We start from the raw sequence: 23,488 nt of genomic DNA on the forward strand, positions 1-23,488 counted from the left end.
TAACTGGATGAGGAAGGCAGTTTTGTTTTTCACAAGACTTCATTTTCTGCAACCATGAAATAAATGATGACAAAAGCAAACAGAAGGTTTAGAGTGTCAGAGTAAAATATAAGTATATCATATGCCTTTAGAGCAGATGCTCTACAAGCATTTTCAAATAACTAATCTGTGAATAGGTAGTGTCTCCATTTTGCCAATGAGGAAAGTGACAACCAGAGAAGTTATGTTTAAGTCATCCAAGGTCACACAAGTGGCAAATGGGAGAGACAGGATTTGAAACCAGCTCTAAGTGACCATGAAAACAAGGGCCTCGATACTTAGGTTCATATAAGTTAAATAAATTGTGTAAGCTCCCACTGCTATAGACTACAGGAATATGTTTTATAATATTAAATCCTCTGTGACATTAGGAAAGTCATCTAATTTTTCTGAGCCTCAGCTTCCTCATCTGCAAAATGACATAAGTAGTAAGTAAAGCACAGTGCCTGGTACCTAAAGAACAATCAACAAATATTTGTTTTCGAAAATTCAATATTCTTAAAGCACTTTCAGAGTAATCTTGAGAAGACGAGAATTATTACTTCCATTTTGCATATGGGTATATACTGATACCAAGATCATAAAAGGTAAGAGGGACATATTCAATAACAGGCCATGGTATTTACTGCTGTGATGAAACTGTGTTCAGTTTCCATTCAAAAGGACTAATTTGCCTTGAAGTCATCAAGTTAAAATCAGCTATTATGGAGAAAATATCCAACTTCATTAATAAAGATAAATTTGGAAAGCCTATGGAATATTTTAATAATTATGAGAAACATTCATCTTTGGAGGGTGGCTTTCAAGAAATATTTTTTCAAAGCTCAGGCAATAAATAAATAAACTATCTCTTGAGATCTTTTCTAGGTCCATGATTCAACAAAATGAACAGCTAAGTGATACAAACCTCTTGTATAAAGAAGCCCACACACATTACATACTTGTAAACCACTGAGAAAACTCGACTGATGTTGACAATGCGAATGGATGTCCAACAAACTCAATAGTCAAGTCACCCTACAGTGACTAGAGCTCTAGGGAAGACCTCTCACTTGCATAAGAACTGAAAGGCCATCACTCTCTTCAGAGGAACTGTCTGCAGCTTTTCTTTAAAGAACTAAATGGTTATATGCATATGTGTGCAATTAAGAGGTAGCCTTGGTTTCTATTTTGGAGTGTATGATGCAACTTGCCAGAGTTCTAACATTAAGTAAAACTATAAGTTCATGACTGGGGATAACGCTACACAATGGTATCATTCAAGATAAAATCAGTGACCCCATTTAGGTAGTGAAGGCCACAGTCTACAGCCCCTTTCAATATTTGACACTAGGGGCTTTGATGTAGTATGCCTAAGGCATTCTCGGATCAAAAAAATGCAGTTACCCTGACAACAAGTAACTGCAGGGATTCTGCATTCTAATCTGACATGACCATGAATTTAAAGTTCAGCCGGCCGCTGCTGGTTAGCTCTAGCACAGGCAGATGTTGGCTGGAGCATCAAGGATTCTTTGAGACATTTCTTCCTCAGGGAAAAGTATACAAACAGGAGAATTATCAGCAATGAGCAAGTTATGTAACTCCTCTGGGCTTCAGTTTCCTAAAATGAGGATAATACTACTACCTACTTCCTAGGGGTTTTTTTATGAGGATTGATGACTCAGAGAATGTACAGTGTTCTCAGTAAATGTTGTCTTTCATCTAGTTTCATGTTGGCGCTTAAGCACATAAACAGGGAGGTTGCCTCCTAGTCATCCTACCACACCTGGATCCTTACCTAAGATCCATCTGGTTGTACTTTCCCCAGATGATTCTTTCCATACAGCATGGGACTGTGCCCAAAACTTTACTGCTCTCTCCCTTCTTTCTGCCTCAACTGCCTGTACTTTCTAGTTTGACACCATGTTCTCTTGCCGGCTCTGCGGTTTCTCTGTTATGCATGTGTGCATCTCTTCTCCCCATCTAGATTGGAAGGTCATCGGGGTGAAAGGTTATGTCTTATATTTCCTTGTATCTGACAAAAGACATAGAATTTTCTGAAGTGGACACTCACTAGACACTCATTGGTTCTTTGCGATTTAGAGGATAGTATGAAGGTATATTTCTAACTGATTAAGCATATTGTGTATTAAGAACACATCTGATTTCTGAAACATATCACGAACAAAGTGCCTCTCCTATATTCTCAGGACTTCTCACGCCAAGCTAAAAGGCTGAAAGGCTCTAGCATTTATGTACTCAATAACAGTTATTTACATGGTCTGGCCGTTAGTCAATATTTAAGGTTCCACATAGAGCAATTCAGTGGGATTTCAGTGATGAAAAGATGTCTCTTTGTCGGTAATGGAATGCATTCAAAAGTCAGGAAGGTGGTCTTCCATATACAGTTTCTAAAATGAATCCATTACATTATAAGCATTAATGTATAGAGTTAACTTCGAGGTGTATATTTCCCTAGAACATAAGTCTTTTTTCCTTCGCAGAAGAAAGTATCCCTTATATCTGAATTAGTTCATGTTGAAATTTTATAATGAATGTCAGCTGTGGCTCCAGGAAACAGCTGGTGTTTTCGCCTCTCCACTTCCACAAAAAAATGTGCAATGAATCAGGAATAAACCATCTCAAAACCATAAATTGCTTCAATCTTCATGTGCAGACAACTAACAGTGCATTTCAATAGTAGATGTTTGATGTGTGTTCAATTTTTACAACATTTGTTGAATAAAACAGTGTATTACTATACAAATATGCACCGATGCTATGTAATATGAAGAGCATTTTATTATGTGCTATAAAATATAATTTAAGTATGGTCTCCTGGGAAATTTTAATACATATAAAACAGTGATTCTCAACCACAGAGTTCATATCAAGATCATTTAAGGAACTTTTCCAAATGACAGCAACAACTGCCTCTAACGTAAGGGCCTGGATTGCATCCCTAAAGATTCTATCCACATGGTTCTAATGTGTACCCTAGGTTAAGAATCAAGAAAAATATAATTATTCAATGAAGCAAGACTCAACCATAACTTTTTTGATATGTGAGTGTAATAGTCTTCTTCATAAAATATATTATTAAACTCTTAGGGACAATCTGAATTTTTGATGTAGAAATACATTCATTTTAAATGCACTGAGAGGCTTGATATTTTAAAGAACACAACTGTGCATCCTTATAAACTTGAATAGTAAATAACTGATTTATTTAAACTAAGTTTCTACCACATATATACTTTTCTCTACTAATTACTAAAAGCTCCATTCATAAAAACTATAAGAAGTTTCAGTGTTGCATTAAAAAGGAAATAATGGATGGCATCCTTTTTTGAAAAGTATAGAATTTTTTACATTGAAAATAGACATCAAAATAAAATTGGCATGTTATAACCCATGATCACACACACACACAAATTATCTTCATTCCTTTTATAATATTTAGTATTATTTCAGTTTATTTTATAAATTGTACGAATGTGTCGATTTATTTTATACATTTCCAGTTTTATCAATTTCAATATTTCACTAAAGTCATAGAATTTTAAGGGTTAAAGATCACTTAGAACAACCTCTTGGTTATACAGATATATAGTCTTTGAACTGTGTTATTAACATGAGAAGCACTGTGGTGCACCCACATGAATGATCAGCTGACCAATGGTTACTGCAGGATTAGAACCCACACTCAGTCTGGTTCTTAGGCCACTCAGAGATATCAACGCTTCAAGACCTCTCTCCAACAACATGGCTCTTCTGTTTTTAGGCTACTTTTCTCTAGGCACTTTGCCATACATTTAACTTCCAAATGGAAATGTTAGTATTTTTTCTCACATTGCCAGTGAAGGGCAATAAAATAGGTCATTGACATTATTTTCACTTAACTCCAAAGAGGACTGTAACTCAGCTATAGAGAAGGCTGTGGGCTTGTTTCCAATGATCCTTATGCTACAAGACATGCCCAATGAGATTAGCAAGCTACCTTCTTTCCACTGAAGTTCCTGTCTCCCTAACATCATCTCTGAGATCTAACGTTCTGTGCCCTTTTGTATCCATATGCATAATCTTTCACCTAATCAGCCTAACTCGAATCTTATTTAAATGACTTCCTAAACCACAAATGAAACTTTATAGGTGTCATCTCTTGTTCGTGAGCATTTCCAATCCCCAAGAGTGAAAACAGTAGGCCTCTGTGTACTCAAATGCCATCCAACCAGGTCTAGGTCAGTTCCCAGGATCTTTATACTGATATTTCTGGAAGGTTCCAGTGGGATCTGCTCATGTAGCCCTCTGTCTATGCACTGATTCTATAGAAAATAAAAGTAGCCTGGGTACTGAGGAACTTATTCAAATTATGTTTCCTTGATATATATCACCTAGAAAAATCATAAGTCCTGGGCTAGTAGTATTGTAGAGAGAAAGATCCAGTAGTTTTGCTATGAAGATCTGTGTTCAATCTTGGCTCTGCTTCACGGAATTTGTGCAATGTTAAGCAAGTTACTTATGCCTGCCATGCCTCACTGCGTTCATCTGGAAGGTGATGGTAATTCAACTTACCTCAAGGGAGGCTGTGAAAAATCCAACAAGATAATGTATTTAAAGTAGCAAAAAAATAGGTAAGTATTTTGCTTACATGCTTATCTTTATGTAAGTAAAAGTCGTTCATATCTTAATATTACCATACTTCTTAATCCTATAGTGCCATCAACATCTAGAATCCAACCTAAACATCTTAGTACTCTTTCAATAGAAGTGCTATTAATTATTTACCAATTTTTATAGCCAATAATTATCAAAAGATGGGCTAATGCTTTTCAATTTTGTCATCCAACCTTTTGAACTACTTAAAAAAAAAGATGTACTAGATTGGGGGTAGATTTGGGTGGGAGAAGAGCAATAAAGAAGAATAACTATCTTTTAATGTCTGCTGAAAATTATTTAAGGCCATAGAGTGGAAGGCTAATAATGGGTGATCTAAGAATGTGAAAGAATATTTCCCAGAGGTTAGTCACCAGCTGGTTTTTATCCTTACTTAGCCAGAACAGGAGGAAATTGGCTTAAATTTCCTTTGGTTTAGAATAATGGAAACAAGCTATGAAATCTAATTCCCAGGGAATCTTTTCGTCAAAATAAAATAGAGACTTACTGCCTACCTGGTTTCAGTGCGGTCTTGACTTTAAGTATGAGAAAATACTAGATGAATTATAGTCATCCATCTCTATAATCCCCATCAAGAGAAGAAAACAAGAAATTATGAGCCGATTATGCAACAGGTGTCTTCACTTGTAACCATTTCATCTTCACTGGAAATTGTTTTTCCTACCTCACAAGGGAAGATGCACACTGAGAGTTTAGTTTGCCCAGGGTCATTGAGCTAATGAAAAGCAGAGTTAGAACACAATCCCTATCCGTCTCTAGAGTCCATCCTGTGCGCTGTGCCAACCTACCTATAAGCCTTCCTCACCCTGGCACTCTTAATTCTATCCTTATTTTAAAAGGACATTATTCCCAAGATTTAGAGTTATTTAGTTGTTTGTTTATTTAGAGTTATTTTATTTGGATTATATCCAAGATTTAGAGGTACCTGGAACCCAATGTAAATTGGGAATACAGCTAGTACTTATTGAGCTATCTAATATATGCCAAACATATAAGAACTCTACAGATGTTATCTCATTTGATAATGACAGTTACCATTTGAGACGAGTACTATTATTATCCCCATTTACAGATGGAAACCTAAGCCTCAGAATGTATGCTAAGAGAGCCTATGACCGAGGGACTAAAGAAGGAGACTTTTAACTTCAAGAAGGAGGACTTTTAACTTGAAGGGAGGCAGTGGGGTCCTAAGCATTATCACCCTGGCATGCCCAGGGATAGTGAGAATGAAGCCTATCAGGAAGTCACACCACAGGGCATCCAAACCCCAGCACAGATTTCACTTTTAGTTTTCAGCAAGTTATAGATATTTAGAAGCAAAAAAAGAGCCACTTGTAATCATCTGGTCCAATCCCTTTATCTTACAGACAGGGAGTCTGAGGATCAGGGTGAGGTTAAGTACTTTCTCTAGGGTCAGAAAGCTAATTAGTGACAGAGTTAGCAATAAATCACTTCCATGAAAAGACATGCTTTCAAAGTGAATTCAATTACCTCCACTCTCAAGTGGCTATTAAGAACACCCATATAGCTAGGCAATCTCCAATGTTTCCATGAAGTCAGTATAACTGGAGAGGATCTAGAAAGAACTTGGCAGCACTGAACAATCTAAGTCAGCAATTTTTGAAATGTGCTAATTTGAGTCAACTCATTATTGTTAGGGGCGGTGCTCCTACCAACTTCTCTTCTGTTCAAAGTTATAGTTTTAGCCACAGTAAACGCCCAAGTAATTTCATCTCTTCTCTGATAGATAAAAGCTGTACAACATTTCAGATATTCTTAGATATACTTGGACATAAGGGTAAAATTATTTTGGTATGTTGGTATTTATAAATTTTGGACGACAAATTCCCAAAGAAGAAGATTCTTATGTTTTAACAGCATGATTTTTTTCCAGAAGGTCAAAAATCATCCGTTTCGTCAATCAGTGATAAAATCCACAGGTGCCAGTGGTCATGCATTGGTAGTAAGAATGTAATAACCACACATAGTGTTGCAAAGTATTTAAAAGGAATGGAAAGTATTTTTACAAGAAGCATACTTTGAAAGCGAATTTCTTTCAACATACTAAATAGATCTATCTGAAGAGCTAAAGTTTGCCTTTAGGAAATATGGTTGAATTAGTAAAAGATAAAAGGGAAACACCAGGAAACCCAACTATAGAGTTGGAATGAAAATGGGTGAAAATACAAACAACTGTTCAGTCAATAGTCAATAACAAACACCTACTAGTCTGCCACAGAGTAAAGTGAAACACACTATGAAAGAATGAGAACTAAAGCATGGAGTCTGTGAAAATGCATCCTGATGACAAACCAAAATGCTATTTCCATCAGGGGGCAAAAAAATCACATCAACTAAAATATATTTTGAAATATCATTTCAGGGAAAAAAGGAAGAAGATACACTGACTGAGAAGAGATCATTCTAACAGTTGTTAAACCATGTAGCTTGACACTGAGAATTTCCAAGTTTTACTAAATTTAATCCTGAAGTCTTACACATTTTCAGAAATAGAAACCCACTATCACACTTGACGTTTCAGAATGTGTTAATGCTAAATTTCTCCATTTGATGGCGTCCTTCTATTTCAAAAAGAAGAAGGAATGAACATAATAGGGAAACTGGACAGCAGTGTTCATTTAATTTAGTATATGAAGTCAAAGGTTCATGCCATCTAGCATAGGAAAATCAATTTTTGAGTGACTATTTCATGGCTATACAGTACTCTGGCTTCAAGGACATTTCACGGTTATTCAGTGTCAATTGAGCTTAGATTTTCTTATCCTAGGAAACATTCCCCAAATTAAATCACTCAGATTTATGAATGCCAGCAATGGAAAAGAACAGCAGCATCTAATTTCATGGCAAGAAAGATGTTCCGTCCAGTAACAAGTATAAAGCACAGCATTTCACTTCTTGTGTAGATTGCTGAAGAGGAGAATGATGAGTGTTTTTTTCACTCAACTTCACGTTTTTCCTGAGCAGAGAGTTCTCGAGGTGGCCTCCCTAAACGCAATGAGCAAAATCTCTGTTTTATTTGGAACTCGGACTGTCTAGAAAGGGTTGGCTGGTTTGGAATCCCTCAGAAACCCAGAAACCTAACAAGATGTTGAACAGATCAGCAACTGTGTATCACTAGTGATCAACATAATTTTATTTAGTTACTTTATTTAACAAACACTATGTGCCAGGCCCTGTTCTAAATTACAAATATTAAATGCCTTTGATTCATTTAATGGTCATAACGACCCTATTAGGTGAGAACTATTATGCCCTTTTCTCCAGATGAGGAAACTGAGGTACAGGACAGTAAATACTTTGCCCATGATCACACAACTAGTAAAAGTAATCCTCTCTTAAAACTCAGCAATAGTCAACCTTCTAGCATGATGTTTGCCCTTTTCTGGGCCTCCACACAAAATAGTAGTTTTCAGTGAAAAGTCATTCAGAGAGCAAAACTGAAAATAAATGGACTGATAAGAGTAGCTGAATTTATTAACTCTTCTGTGTTAGATACTGTACTAAGTGCTAATAAAAATTTTTTTAAACCTGCTATTTAATCTTTAGTCTAAACAATCCCATCAGGAAAGTATCATTCCCATGTAAAACTGAGTTGTATGTTATTAATAACTTTCCCGCCGTTCAGTGACTAATAGAAAGAAGGGATTCAACCCTGGCCCATCAAAGCCTAGAACCCGCCTACTACCTCCCTATTAGGGAGTCATCTCTTTTAAGGGGAGATGACTAAGGATGGTGAGTCAACCTGGTTGTTTTTCTTTTTCCTCCTCTTTAACATAATAAGCCATCAACAACTATTTATTAAATTGATTAAGACACATTAGATTTAAACAGATGAATTAGAAGTTTAGTTCATCTATGGGGAAAATCCCCTGACACTAAAAGCTCCTCAAGAAAAATAAAAAGTGTGTTAAATGAACTGACAGCCCCAGCTTCTAGCAGAGTATATCCAAGCATTACTATAAGTTGGGATAGTGATATTATATTGACTAAAGAGAGTGGAAAGAATCACTTTCTCTAAAAATTTTAAATGTGGGGTAATATCACATATTTGGCAAAGCTCAAATAGGGTCATGCTTAAATATGAAGAGATGGGCTGGAGGGTGGGTCTCAAGAGGGCCTACAGAGATGATCTCATATGAGAAGTGTGGTTTTAATATAATTTACCAAGAATTTTCTTTTTCACAGTCTCCATATCTGTCATCTGACAACATCAACATTTTCAAGTCATAATTTTAGACATTTTTTGCAAGCATCAAAATACAAATCAATCTGGAATCACAAGTAAATTGGAATGACCAATAATTTATATCATAATCCCATCTTTCCTGTGGATAAAATTATTTATCTTTGTTATAATTTTAGAAATTATTTACCTTATTATTTTGTACTTCAGTAGTAAATAATTTTTATCATTTTATGATTAAAATTTAAGCTGTAATTAGTATTTTGAATTTTAGTCATTTCTATTAAATGTATTCCTTGATCAAACCACTGATATATTTTATTTACCTGCTTAGTTTTATAGTTATTACAATTACTAAATGTAGACTAGGCAATACTATCAACGTTTAAACTTCAAACACATTTGCTTTGAAATAGAGTCCAGAGAATACAACTGATTTCTCAAAATACTAGTGTAATCAATATGTTCTTAAAACTCATTGCAAATGACACACAACATAATACAATACAAAAGCAATGTTCTTTTTTCTGAGAAAGCACTTTTTGTTTGTATCAGAGAAGGACTGAGGCTTTTTCATGCAGCCAATGTGTGGGATATAAAATAAGGAATAAGGAGAAGCACTTAGCCAATGGAATTTTGAAATATAGGAGTCTTTCGTTCTATGAAAAGAAGATACACTTTTCTTAAATTATTAGAAATCATCTCTGCTAAGGAAAAGAGAGTGGAAATTAGATAATTTCTTAAGGTAAATTAGAAATCTATGAATTCTACTTTGAACATGTATTAAAATTTTATTGTAAACTGGCAGATGCTGCAAATTAAAACTGTTTTTGAAAGACTATCTCAAAATTTATACAACCTAAATATTTTCAATTTATTTTCCCAATAGAGCTTTCTCTTGTTTTTGTGTTTCTTGTTTTTTGTATATTATCCTATTTGAGTTCATTTGTGAGTTAAATGTTTCATAATACTTAATGACTTAAAATATTTTAGGGATTACCAACAAGCTCAGGAATCTAGTCTATAAGTGGTATTCATGAGTAATAACAGAGTTTAAAATCTTAGCCACCAACCCTCTGCCCTGCAACCACGAAAATCTGCATAAGCCTTGCTCTCCAACCTGCCGCCCCTCCCTCAAATCCCCTCTTCTTCAGGGTAAAGAATTTTTGTCATCTTACAGATCTCCAACCACTGCAAAAAAAAAAACCAAAGCAAAACAAAACAAAACAAAACTGCTCCTAAGCCTTTCCAGAGACTGAGATCCCTCATGATACGTATGAAGACAGCAATGTGAACCCGAAAGTACTTAATTCCAAGCACACCCTTAGATAATAGATGCACACATATCTGAGTTTTACTATGATATGCTTGTGACAGGAAAGCTCGCTAAGACTCCTTGGATGAGGTAGTAAGCAAATACCCAACATAGAGGGTGAGAACATATACTGCCATCCCTTAAGTGTAGACAACTTAAGGGACGGCAGTTTATTTCATTCAACTTAATTATTAGCATTAATAAAGACAAGAATAAAAATGCATTCATGTCAGTGGTTAAGGACTTTACATCCTATCAATTAACATTTACTGAAAAATGAATCAAAGACCTGGTTTGTGAAACATTTGCTTAACCTACAGTTTTACATTTGACCCTTAAGCCAGGTTCCAGTTAAATTTACTGCAAATGACACATAGTAATGTATGACACACAGTATGTATAAATATACCATTCTCTTTTCTGAGAAAGATTTTTTCATTGGTTTAAGGGAAGGGCTCAGGCACTGTATTAAGTATGTAAGAATAGAATTTGCATTCCCCTTTCACATGCAAGAAACAGAAACTAACATTGCATGGAGGTGAATTGACTCATCCACAGTCACACTGTTGGTAAGACTTCTGATTGTAAAAATATCCTGCAAATATTTAGGACTACTTATTAATTCAATAAACATTCCCTCAACCTACCCCTCTTGCTTCTCTAAGTAGTTATGAATCATTCTGTAAACAAAAGGCAGATCTGTGCCACTGGAGAAATACATTAGAAATTAACAAATTTAAATCACTTTATAGAATGTGCTCAGTGTTTCCATCTTTGCCAGAATGCTTTGAGGTTGGTAGGAAAAGTGGAACGAATAACCCTCTTTTACAGATGAGGAAACTGGGCCTGCAGCATAACCCCAGAGTGACTTATCTGAGACCACATAGTTAAAGAGCCAACTTGCTATTTGAACCCACATATTTCCCTCGAGATTTCAGAATCTAGAAGTTTCTCCCTTTCTCACATCCACACTACTTCATTACATAGTCTGGGGGAGGACAAAAAGTCGGCAATGTCTGGCCTTCTGAATGTCTGCAGTATTTTGTGTGCACTATTTAGTTCTATCTTATTCTTTCTTGTGTCTTGGTCACATCTCCTACAATCTCACTGTAGCTTCTTTGAGAGCATGAAACATATATTCAGCCTCCATGGAACTGCCCAAACAATTCCTAGCACAGAGCCAAGTACCTGTAAATTTAAAAAAATACTTGTTCAGTCACTAACTAGACGCAAAAGTTTTGGGAGATCTATCCCTAGAGTAGTTTCAATGAAGCAGGTATTCTCAAACAATATTGGGGAATGTGAACTTCCCGGATAGAATTTATTGATGCATAAATATATTATTTTAAGATGCAATTCCAACCATTCCAAATGTTGAATTGTTGCCTACGAAATAACCAGAGGTGTACAAATGCATCCCAAAACTTTAACCTTTAAACATATAAAATTAGGAGACAAAAACATGAAATACTAGCTACAATTCGAGTTTCTCACTAAATTCAGTGACTTTTTGGACAGTGTGTGGGTCAGATAAGCCAGTTCCTTGTTCTTTAGGTAACTTTTAAATAACTGAAAATCATTTCTATAAATTTTATATTATTTTCATTTTAAGAACAACAATTTCTCCTCTGTTCATACAAACTAAGTTTAGCCTGTGTGTGTGTCACATACCTTTACTACGTGATGTTTTTCCTGGAGCATAGGAATCTTAAACATTTGGCACCAATATGTTGTACCTTTGTTTGGGATGGGGACCTGTCTTAAAAAAAAAGGAGAGGGGGACAAAAGTCACATCCTCTTGACATTCTATTAAAAACAACAATTTAAAAACTATTATGCACTTTCAATAAACCCACCGCTAGAACCATAAAAACCTGAAAAAAAACTTACGTCCTGATTTACCAGGTCAAAGTATGGTATGGCTGTAGACAACACATTGGTTTTCTCAGGATTCAATAACCGCAGACTCTTGGTACCACGACTGGATTCGTGGTACTTGGGACCCGCTTCTCCCACATCTTCGTGGTGGTAGGCCCAGATCACCCTTACCGTGCTCTCCTGGTGATCAGACAGGGACATGATTATGTCTCATGAGAGCACTTTCCTTACCATTGAATTGAGTTTAAAGAACTCTATTCAAAGCAGGATACAGAAGCTCAAAAAAGAGAATAATGACATTTGGAGTTATCAATATGGTCTCTCACATGAACTGTGTAAATCTGATTAAGTCTTTAAAAATCCAAATAGATGAGTTCCTTTTTGGAAGAAATCATCTCCCCCATGCAAGATTATGTGTTCCAAAATAGAATGAAGGACAATTGATTTAGTAGTTATGCTTCCATGCTTACAGCAACAGTAAATCATTGTCATGCTAAACCTCCAAACTAGCAAACTAGTAGTTACCAAGCAAATACTCGTGTTAAGCAGCAGGGGTTTGGGAAAATTAAAACCTATTTTTATGCCATGGAACATTTTAGGGAAAACAAATAAATACAATGAAGATTAAAATGACTTCCCAGGTCAGGATTTTTATTTTCACAATAGATTTTTCCCAGACACTAGCCCACTCACATGAATGAATTTACAGAAAGTGGAAATACAGCAGGAACTTCTGATTCTAGGTTTGTTTATTATCCTAGAATCTATCTATGGTCATTTTACGAATCCTGGGAATTTCCTAGGGACTGGGGTATCCCAACTAGGGAAAGCACTGTCAAGCGAAATCGGTTTCCATTTAGTAAATGAGAGATTGCCCAAAGGGCAGTGGGGCAGTGGGGAGGGTTTGCTGGGGTATAAACAGTTCAGTCCCCCCACAGATAAAGATTACTTTGCCAGATCTTTGTAATAAGAACTTTGAAAATAAATAATAAAACAAAAGCTATTTATTTTAAAAGCTATATTCTTTCTTCAGTCAAACAACTATAATTATTACTCCAACTAACTGGACTGTATATTACATTAAAAAGTGGTCCATGTCTTTGCATGTGTTTTTTTTCTTCCTCTTTTACCCTTTATGCTGAATGTTCATCAAATTTGCTTCAGATTTTTACATTCCCATTTTTAAAGTTTTGACTTACCAAATAAAAACGATAATTTTGTTGGTCTATACAAAATGAAATTGATTCAAGAAATTCATGGAAACCTTCAAAGTACCACATGAATTTTAGATCCTCTAAATACCTAATTTGCATATGCACAAAGATGTTAATTTCTGCATGATGTCTGACAATAAGAAATCTTGTATAATATGTTGACAGGCAATTTTCATCAGACTACTATTCATCTTGACTTTAGAAATTTACAAAAATGAATCAGTTACAATTCAGATAAATTACAGCCTAATATTCAGTATCATAATTCTCTCTTGTGTAATACAATTTTTCCAACCTTTATCTATTACCTATTTTAAAACTTTATATAGAAGCTAAAACCTTTTATAGGTAAAATCTCACACACTTTAAACAGCTCTTCAAAATTTTAGATTCACACAAAAATTGCCTTCGTTGAAATTTATAGCCTTAGATTTTTTTGTGGCTTCTAAAGAGAATTCAAAAGTATTCCAAAGAAGACGATGTGACTTTGTTGTTAACGGTTATTTTAAAATATTTGTTTCTTTTTATTCTGTAAAGTGTTTCCCAATTGTAAATGTACAACCTATTCATGCATGCATTCTCTGATAGACTCCTTACCGTAATACTCTTGTCATTTATGTCACATGTATGCAGTTCTCTGGTAAATTCAATTATTGTGTGTGTACTATTTTCCATGGCATATTCTAGGTGGTAATCTTGCTGAACATCTTTTTTCAATTCTCTATTTGCATTTGTAAAATAATCCTGTGGAAAATATGAAAAAGAAAAATTAGGATGCCTACATTCAGAGTGAAAATAATTTAGATTAAGAGTATACATATATCACCTTAAAAAATTAATTCTCAGTTTGCTTATTACAAAACCCTGTATTTATGGTCATTTCTTAAGTCCTGGGAATTTCCAAGGGGCTGGAGTATGGGATACTCCATAGTTGGGACTAGGGACAGTTCCCTAGGAAACTGGTCCATATTTTGAACTTCTGGCCCTTCAGGAAAAGGCAGTAATGGATTTATAATATCACAGAGCATTGAAAGAGATGGAATGAATGAATATTCGCAATCGCTGAGTATTTTTTCCTCATTCTGCAAATGAAAAGAACTTCAACACTGTGAAATGGCTTGCTCCAAATGAAATAACTAGTTCATGGCAACACCAGGACCAGGGCCAGGGTCAGCACTTTTCCACTGTTATACCTTGTGGTGCTTCCCTTCTGCACTCCTAAAAGCAAGGAGACCCATCCTGAGGTGATAGGTTGTTTTAGTAGGAGCTTTAATGGCATATGTTTATTAAAATGAAATGCAATGGGAAAATATGGAAAGAAAAGACACTAGTTGAATTATAAGATATTGAAAAGCTTGGGACGTTTTGTTTTGGTGGTTCAGCTATAATTTTCATACTAAGCTTGTTCAATGGTGTAAGATCACTTCTGGGAGGCAGACAGATGCAATGGAGAGGGCATGGGCTTTGAGATCAAATGACTAGGATCTGACCCACAGCTCTACTCTGAAATGTCTTGACAAATTGTTGAAGTCAAACTCTGAACTTCTGTTCTAACGTTAATAAAATTGAGATGATACATACTTATTTTGTGGATTCTGAAAGATAAATAAGTGAAATAGTATATGAGGGAAAAATCTGCCAACCATGGTTAGAGCTCATTCAATGCCAATCTCCTTCCCTCTTCTGCAATCAGAGTTTGGTTTTTCCCGAAAATATTCTCCATGCTTTTTACCATTAGCTTTCTATGTTGAGAGTTATAAAAATCACGTTCTTAGTTTTTATCACTTACAGAAGACACAAAATTTGCCGTAATTATACTGGTTTTTCAGTACATAAGGATATTTTATTTTTGATAATCACAAAGACTTGATTTAGAATATACATGTTGAAACATAATTATAATTACTTTTTCTAACACTAAAATTACATTTGAAGAAATGATTGCATGCTTGACAGAGAAAATACAGTGTACAAGAGAAGAACTTTAAATTGTCTATAACTGTCATACTCAAATGGATGGTATTTGGCATTTCTATTCCTAGCATCTATTTTCTTTTTTTTGGCCGTGCAGCATGTGGGATCTTAGTTCTCCAACCAGGGATCATACCCGTGCCCCCTGCAGTGGAAGAGCAGAGTCCTAACCGCTGGACCACCAGAGAATTCCCTCCTAGCACCTTTTTAAATTAGTTATCAAGTGTGTGTAAATTTGATATCCAGGGTACCAGATCTAGATACTGTTCAGACTCCACATTATCGGTAATGCACAGAGCCTAACTAACCTCTTTCACTCTGGTAACAACTACAACTTACTGTGTACATTCTATAGTTTAATCACGTTACACGTATTAACTCATTTAATCTTCAGATCAAGTGTATGAGATAGAATGAAGCACAAAGAGGTTAGCATCTCGCCCAGGGTCACGTCACACAGCTGGTAAGTGATAAAGCCAGTATTGAAACCTAGGCAGTCAGATCCAAGCCTGTATCCTTCTTTACTGTTCTACGTCATAGTGGCCACTGCTGGAAAAGGATGGGTTAGTTTATATCTTTCTGGCTACAAAATCATCTTATCAAGTTTCTTTCACATAAAATGTTACTTTTTCTACTGCTGAAGTCAGAGTTTGTCCAAAATTTTTTTCTGAGAACCAGCTGTAATTGTGAAAGCAATTCAAATTAAATATTCCTGTGATACTATGGTTTTCCCACTTTTGATCACATAGATTTCACTATATAAATGAAATAACAATGCCTGTGGACAACAAGGGATTTAGATAAACTAACTGTGCCTTTACACCAAGCCTCACATTTCATTATGTGATTCAAGTAGTCACAGTTTTGACTTTAGAATACAAAAGGAATACAGTACAAAATGTAATCGGTTCAAAGAGTAGAATAATTATGCTAGTCTTGCAAATATGTTTCCAAAACCTTAGTCCCACAAACTATCCAGCTGGCTTGCCAATTTTCCATTTGTTTTATTTCCACCCACCAAAACCAATTCCTTTCAGCTATTCCACCTTTTTCTGGCTTTTCAGATAACTTAGCTATGAGAAAGAAGGAGAAACTTCATTCAGGACTTACTGAAAATCCCTTGAGCTCATCTGCCTCATGTAAACCACTGAGTGTTCAATATTCAGAAAAGACAGATGCCAATTATGTCAAAGTTCTGGACTCCTGGAAAAATGTGGTTGTCTTCAAACAAGCTGATATCTTCAACCTCATTGAGGGAAAATATGAATGGGTTTGAATAAAATTAAAATTGAAATGTGAAATAGCCTAATCACCACTGTAATTCCATAAGTGTTTCTTGGCATTCTCCAATTTTTAGGGTCTATTTGGAGACATCTTCAGATTTGACCATTGTACACCTTAGCTATCCAAATAGTGTTATCAGTTACCTGTTTAATTAGCTGTGCCCTTACTAATGCTTGGAAACCCACATGTTAATCTCTTGCTTTTCCTGGGAGACCTCCCAAGACAAATATTCTACACCTTCTCTTATATAAGATGCCAACATTTCCCCACCCTCAGCGTATGATCATACTTCTCCCTTCACTGAGAGAATTTCAGTTATGATACATGAGAGCTCACATCTTGCCTTCTTTCTAGTCTAAATAATATTACTTAATGGAATCATAAAAAAATCAATCTAAAATAAGGCAGGAAAAGAGAAATATAAAACAAAGAGTAAATGGGACCAGCAGGAAAAAAAAATAGATGTAATTGAAATGAACAAGAAATATTACAATAGATCCTACAAACATTAAGAGGTTAATAATTTTATGCACACCTTGATGTAAAAAGCTTGAATAAATTAGATGAGAAACAGGCAAAATACTTGAAGGACACAAACCAGCAAAACTTAGTGAAACAGATATTTTGAATAGCCCTATAGTCTACCTATGGGTAAAAATCTTCCTACAAAGAAAATTCTAAGCCAAAGTGTTTTCACTTGGAATTTCACCAAATATTTAAGGAAGAGGTAATATCAATTCTTCACAAACTCTTCCAGAAGATAAAAGAGGAGGGAATACTTCCTAACTCAGTTTTTGATGCCAGCATTAATCTGATACCAAAATCAAAGACACTACAAAAAAGATCAATATCTCTCATGGGCCTAGCTGCAAATTTTCTTAAAAATATGTAGTAGCAAATAGAACCCAATGATGTTAAAAAAAAAAAAGAAAAAAGATATTATGACCATGCAGAGCTGATTTAACGTTAGAAAATCAATCAATGCAATTCATTATACCAAGGTCTAAAAAGGAAAAAAATCATACAATTATCTCAATAATGTAGAAAATCCATTTAAAACATTTATTCATGGCAAAATCTGTCAGTAAACTAGCAACAGAAGGTACTTCCTTAACCTTATAAAAGGAATCTATAAAAACCTATAGCTAATATCACACTTAACGATGAAAGGCTGAATTCTTCCCCACTAAGTTTGGCAACAAGTAAGTCCTGGGAATAAGGCAAGGATGTCCATACTCCCCACTTCCAGAAGGTTCCATTGTTGGTTTTCCGCCTCTGACAGTTTGTCTCTGTTATCCCCATTCCCTAACTATGGTCATTGAACTTCTATCCTTGACATTATACTACACTGTCTTCATCTTTCATCCTTTGGGAATCTCATCTACTCCAGGAGTTTCCAATCATCACCTTTATTCAGGATTACATATCCAAAAGTCCACTGGATACCTTCACTTGGAAGTCTTACTGTCTTTTCACATGCAATGTATCCAAAATTGTATTCACCCTTTATCTATAAGGATTTTTATTTCCTGGTACTGCCATTCTCCCAACCATCCAAATTCAAAACCACAGCTTTATTAACTTCTTCCTTTACTACTCACATCTCCACAGGTAATCTCTGCTCCTATCAGTTCCTCCTTTAAAAAAATAACCCAGCTTTTACTACTGCTCCATTCAGCTTCTCCTATCTCAGTGCAGATTCTATCACCTCATACTTTTGTCAAGTTCTTCCTTGAAAATCACTCTCAATGTGTCATTACATTTTATTCAACAGTACAGAGTGCAAAGTTCTATAATTTAGATTCAAGTTTCTCTAGAATTTAGCCTAACCTGCTTTTCCAGAGTGTCTATCATTAATCTCACCACATGGGAGTTCTCTGGAGGTCCAGTGGTTAAGACCTCACCTTCCAATGCAGGGGATGCAGGTTCGATCCCTGGTTGGGGAGCTAAGATCCCATATGCCTCGTGGCCACAAAACCAAAAACATAAAAACTGAAGATATATTGTAACAAATTCAATAAAGACTTAAAAAAAAAAACTCTCACCACATGATCTCTATTATCTATTTATTATTCCCCTCAAATAATCTACCTTTTTCAAGCCCTTTGCTTTTGTTCATTCTTCTTCTTTATCTCCCCACTCTCTTCACCCCACTGAGATATCCACTCCACTACCTCCACCCACTGAAACAACTCCACTGAAATGCTTCCTTCTCTCCAAGAATCATGATTCTATCTCCTCTACAAAGTTTTCTTTGAGCATTCCAACTGGAAGTGATCATTCCCTCTCTGAACTTTTATTCCTCTATTTCCATTCCTGTGTTGCATGCAATATATTCTAGACACAGCATTATCTTCTCAACCAGTGGTAATTGCCTAGAAATAGACAGCTAGTCCTGTTAATCCAGTTATAAATTTATACCTTTAGAAAAGTTGTTCACATTGTAAATGGAACAAAAAAAAGGGAACAATGGATTATTTTCCCATTTGCTCTCAATTATATTTACATATGATTAAGACCTGGTGTGGAAGGTGTTTAACCAGATGCTAGAATGAGTTTGGGTCTGCATGACGTGTGATGCAGACACATCTGGCACTGAAATTTGGGAACACTGTTATGACCTTTTAGCCCCTAAATGGACATGAATCTTATGAAACTGACATCAACATTTAAAAAAAGAGTTTTACATGCAACAGCTCTTTGAAATCCTTTTACACTAGGATGGTATTCCCTACCTATTTAAAAGAAATTTTTTTAAAAAACATATCTGGGAAAGAGAAACCCTATTTTAGAAAGTGTTCTGATGTTAATTTATATCCTCAGTGCCTAATGGAGGGACTTGCATATTGCAGAGCCTCATTAAATATGTGCAGTTTTGAAAGAAGAATCCTGCCTTTCCTTTTGCTAAATCTAAATGAGGGGATAATCTTGAAACTAAAAGATAAGGACCCATAACCTATCCTCCGATATTCACATCTTTGTGGCAAAGGAACAGTTTAACTTGGTGGGAGCAAAATATCTCGCAGTAGCACCTACTTTCTTCCTTCAGCCTGTATTAAGAAGATACATGAACTATAATCAAACACAGGATTGATGCTGTCAATATTATACCGTAAGAAATGGCATATTGGCAAACTTTAAAAGCACAATTAAATGAGGCAAGAGGAGAGAAAAAGGCAAAAAAAAAATCTGGGTCTCAAATTTCTTATCATTCAATTATTCTCCGTGGGAGGAAGGAGAGACAGGAGGGAGGAAAAAAGGAAGAAGGAAGGAGGAAAAGGAAGCGAGTCACTCAGAGAACAATCTTGAGAATGTATCCTGCGGATTGGCCAAACCAAAAAAAAGTATATTTAGTGAGTTTAAGGGTTTCCTGATAGTCTGACAAAGAGATAAATATTATACAAGGGGATAATTAAATGGAATACTTATTTTGTTACTATCATCTTCTAGGGGGAAAAAATGGAGAATGAAATTAACGGCAAAACATTGACCAATTAAGAATTTGAATACTGATAACATCACCTAGAAATTTATATTCACAAAACCATACAGTATAGTACTTATGGGCTATTTAAGGAAATTTTCCAGATCAGTTTTACTATCAGATTTTTCACCTTTAGGATCCGAACAAAATGGTGCCCCTCTCTCCCACTCCCCAATCCCATTAAGCAAATGGGGCCAAATGCAGCTTCACCGTACATGCACGGTTGAAGGCCATTCCTCAGCCACCTTGCTGTAGTGTTGATACTCCAAGACTTATAAAATAAAAACAGAAATATTGATCACAATGTACTCTCGTTGTCATGGTCTGATTATTAAAATAACAGCCATTATAAAAATCTCATTGTATAATATATGTATTAAATATATTTATAAATTATAAATGTAAGATAAAATGCTGATAAAGTAGGTTCCGATTATATCATTAAAAATTGACTTTATGAGGGCAAGAGGGTTGAGGAGGATTCAGAGAATCATGATCCTATGGAGATTTTGTAAGCACTTAAGAATAAAAATATGTAGATGTTTTAATTGTGTAAATATGAAAGCTGGTATGCAGAAGTTATTCTTCTTTGTACTTATTCATCTTTAATGCTCTATAAAGTGAACTGTGAAGTAATATTTCCCTAGATAAATGGTTTTATGTGAATTTCAATCATATTCTAACTCAAATATCTGCATAAATATCAGCTTCAATATGAATTGTCATTGAAGTATTATTTTTTGTTTTTATTGCAGATTATTATATTAATCATGTGTTAACCTTGTTTATACTTTTTAAAGATAAAATATTAGCTGTTACCTTTGAAAACTGAGTTGATAGTTAGATTCTGGCAATCAAATTAACCTGCAGTTGTGTCATAAAAATATTACTTCTAGATGAACCGGTTTGCAAAGCAGAAATAGAGATACAGATGTAGAGAACAAACGTATGGACACCACGGGGGAAAGTTGAGGTGGGGGTGGGGGTGTGATGAATTGGGAGATTGGGATTGACATGTGTACACTGATGTGTATAAAATGGATGACTAATAAGAACCTGCTGTATAAATAAATAAATAAAATTCAAAATAAATAAAATATTACTTCTGAAGCATATTCTCACAGGATATTTTTCCTTTTGAACATGTTATGCTTTGAAATAAATGATAAAGTGTATTACTGAGGTTTCAAAATGCTGTGTGGCGATAGTAAAGACAGCATCAGCAGAAGTTGGCATTAGCATTTCGCATGGTAGCCAGAGTACTGACTGCCACCTTCAGACTAAGATGACAGGGACTTCCCTGGTGGCGCAGTGGTTGAGAGTCTGCCCGCTGATGCAGGGGACACGGGTTCGTGCCCCGGTCCGGGAAGATCCCACGTGCCGCGGAGCGGCTGGGCCCGTGAGCCATGGCCGCTGAGCCTGCGCGTCCAGAGCCTGTGCTCCGCAACGGGGGAAGCCACAACAATGAGAGGCCCGCGTACCGCAAAAAAAAAAAAAAAAAAAAAAAACCAAAAAACCCAGACTAAGATGACAAACCAAAAACACTAGCTTTGACAATCCACAAGATTGCTACGACCTCTCGCTAAAAAGCATGATTACACAGATGTGAAATTGGTTCTCACTCATTGTCAGTCTTTTTTTTCTCTCTTGAATAAAATCTCTGTTAACAGAAAAGAGCTTTGACCGGTGCTGTGTTAAACAGGAGGAAGTGAAAACTCTTATGGGTGTAATAAAAGATATGAATAAACCCCGGTTCAGCCTGGGGAACTGAATGTAAGCACAGCTGCAGAGGGAACCTTGAGAAAAATGTTACCATCTGTCATCATTTTCTTCAACAGGTGCTTGTAGTTTTTCTTCTTTTTCTAAATCACAAAAGCCTTGTTACTTCAAACATTCCTGTCTGTAATATGCATTTCTATAATAAGTGTTATAGTAGTTTAATAATATTGATAGTATAATAATAGATATTTTTGTGTTCAAGAGAATCTTTGATCCTAAAAAAACATAAAACCGTCTAAACAAACTATATAAACATAATCTGCAGATTTCAGTATAAGCTGATTTTAATAAGTTATTTCTTCGCTAATCTTGGAAATTTGAGAGGAATGTCAAAACAGAAGGGGCTTGCCTTCCAGAAACCACTTCAGATAAAACAAACTCTCTAGCTCTAAGAAGGGATCTGTTAAATGGCTGCCAGAACGCCAAAGTGTGTGAGCCCTATTAGCCTGCGTTCCACGAGGGGCACACCTGAGCGATCTGTTTGTCCTTTAAGTGCTACCTTCTGGAAATACACATCCTGAATTTTCTCCCACAGCCAATGATCTCATTTTAGTTTTCATATAGGTCATTTAAGACTTTGCTATAATTACAGAATTATCAGATAGAGTGTAAAATGAAACCTTTGACTCGATCTCTAACAATAGGCTTCAATGGAAAAAACAATTCCAAATCTTACCTTTGACATAAGATGTTACCTCACTTTCACCGTATTCCATCATTTTAATTTTTAAAAAAATTTAGATGACTTCTCTTAATTTTCCATGACCAGTTTATGAAAGGAATAAATTTTGAAGAGAAGGCCCCTTCCTTCCTGCCTCTTCCTCTCCTTTTTTCCAACACATATTTTATTGCATGGCTACTATTCCTCACCCCTGTTGTAGGGCTGAGAGCACATGATTGTACAGTATAGACAGTATAAGACAAAGTCCTTATTATAATCAAACTGACAGTGGAGTTGCAGGATAAGCAGACAATTTTTTAAATTTAAATAACAATATAACCAAAAATATTTTGCTAAGTGCTTATAGGAAAATACAACAGAGATTCTAGACACAGATTGGAAAGCCTTTGGGTTGAGGGATCAGAAAAGTCATCACTGAGACACTGAGACTTACTTTGAGAAATAAACTACAGTTAGGAGCCAGCCATGGAAAGTGAGGAGGAAGTAGGTCCAGGAAGAGAGAGCAGCTATTGGAAAGGACCTAGAAGGGGGCGAAGCGAGGTTTATCCAGTTTGGTGGAGCAAATAAAAACCAGGGTGACTGAGCTGTAGTGCCCGGAACAGAAAAATGAGGTCAACGGGGATCAAATGAGGCCCCAGATGTTGTGAACGCCTTATGGGTCAGTATAGGGAGTTCAGATTTAATACTAAAAACTTATATAGAAGTTATTTGAGCTTAAAGCAGAAAGTGACATATTCTGATGGACATGAAAATATATATATACGTGTGTGTGTGTGTGTGTGTGTGTGTATTACTGTGGCCACTGTATGTAGAATGAAGAGAAGAAAAAAGAAGAGCCATGGTCAGAAGGCAGGAGTCACACAGTGGTCCCAGGGGTTCAAGCTTGAGTGGTAGTAGTAAAACTGAAGGGACTTGGGCAGGTTTTAGATTTAGTTTGGAGGAAGAGTCAATAGAATCTGAAGAGGTGGGGTTATATGTGTGA

The 23,488-nt window shown here is 35.7% G+C and overlaps 1 protein-coding gene across 2 annotated transcripts in view; it reads right to left on the reverse strand.

The window, feature by feature from the left end:
• MOXD1 (monooxygenase DBH like 1) overlaps positions 1-23,488 on the reverse strand; it is a 77,190-nt gene that overhangs the window by 41,635 nt on the left and 12,067 nt on the right. For both annotated transcript variants that reach the window (XR_010836046.1, XM_059082880.2), the window contains exons 2-4: positions 13,904-14,050; positions 12,105-12,272; positions 11,886-11,969 (exon numbers count right to left, since the gene is read on the reverse strand). Coding sequence is in view for 1 of the 2 variants with exons in the window: in XM_059082880.2 (XP_058938863.1) it covers positions 11,886-11,969; positions 12,105-12,272; positions 13,904-14,050 (399 nt within the window). In the remaining variant the exon portion in view is untranslated. The remainder of the gene's footprint in view (positions 1-11,885; positions 11,970-12,104; positions 12,273-13,903; positions 14,051-23,488) is intronic.

Source organism: Kogia breviceps, chromosome 13 (assembly GCF_026419965.1).
Source record: "Kogia breviceps isolate mKogBre1 chromosome 13, mKogBre1 haplotype 1, whole genome shotgun sequence".
Taxonomy (NCBI): Eukaryota; Metazoa; Chordata; class Mammalia; order Artiodactyla; family Physeteridae; genus Kogia; species Kogia breviceps.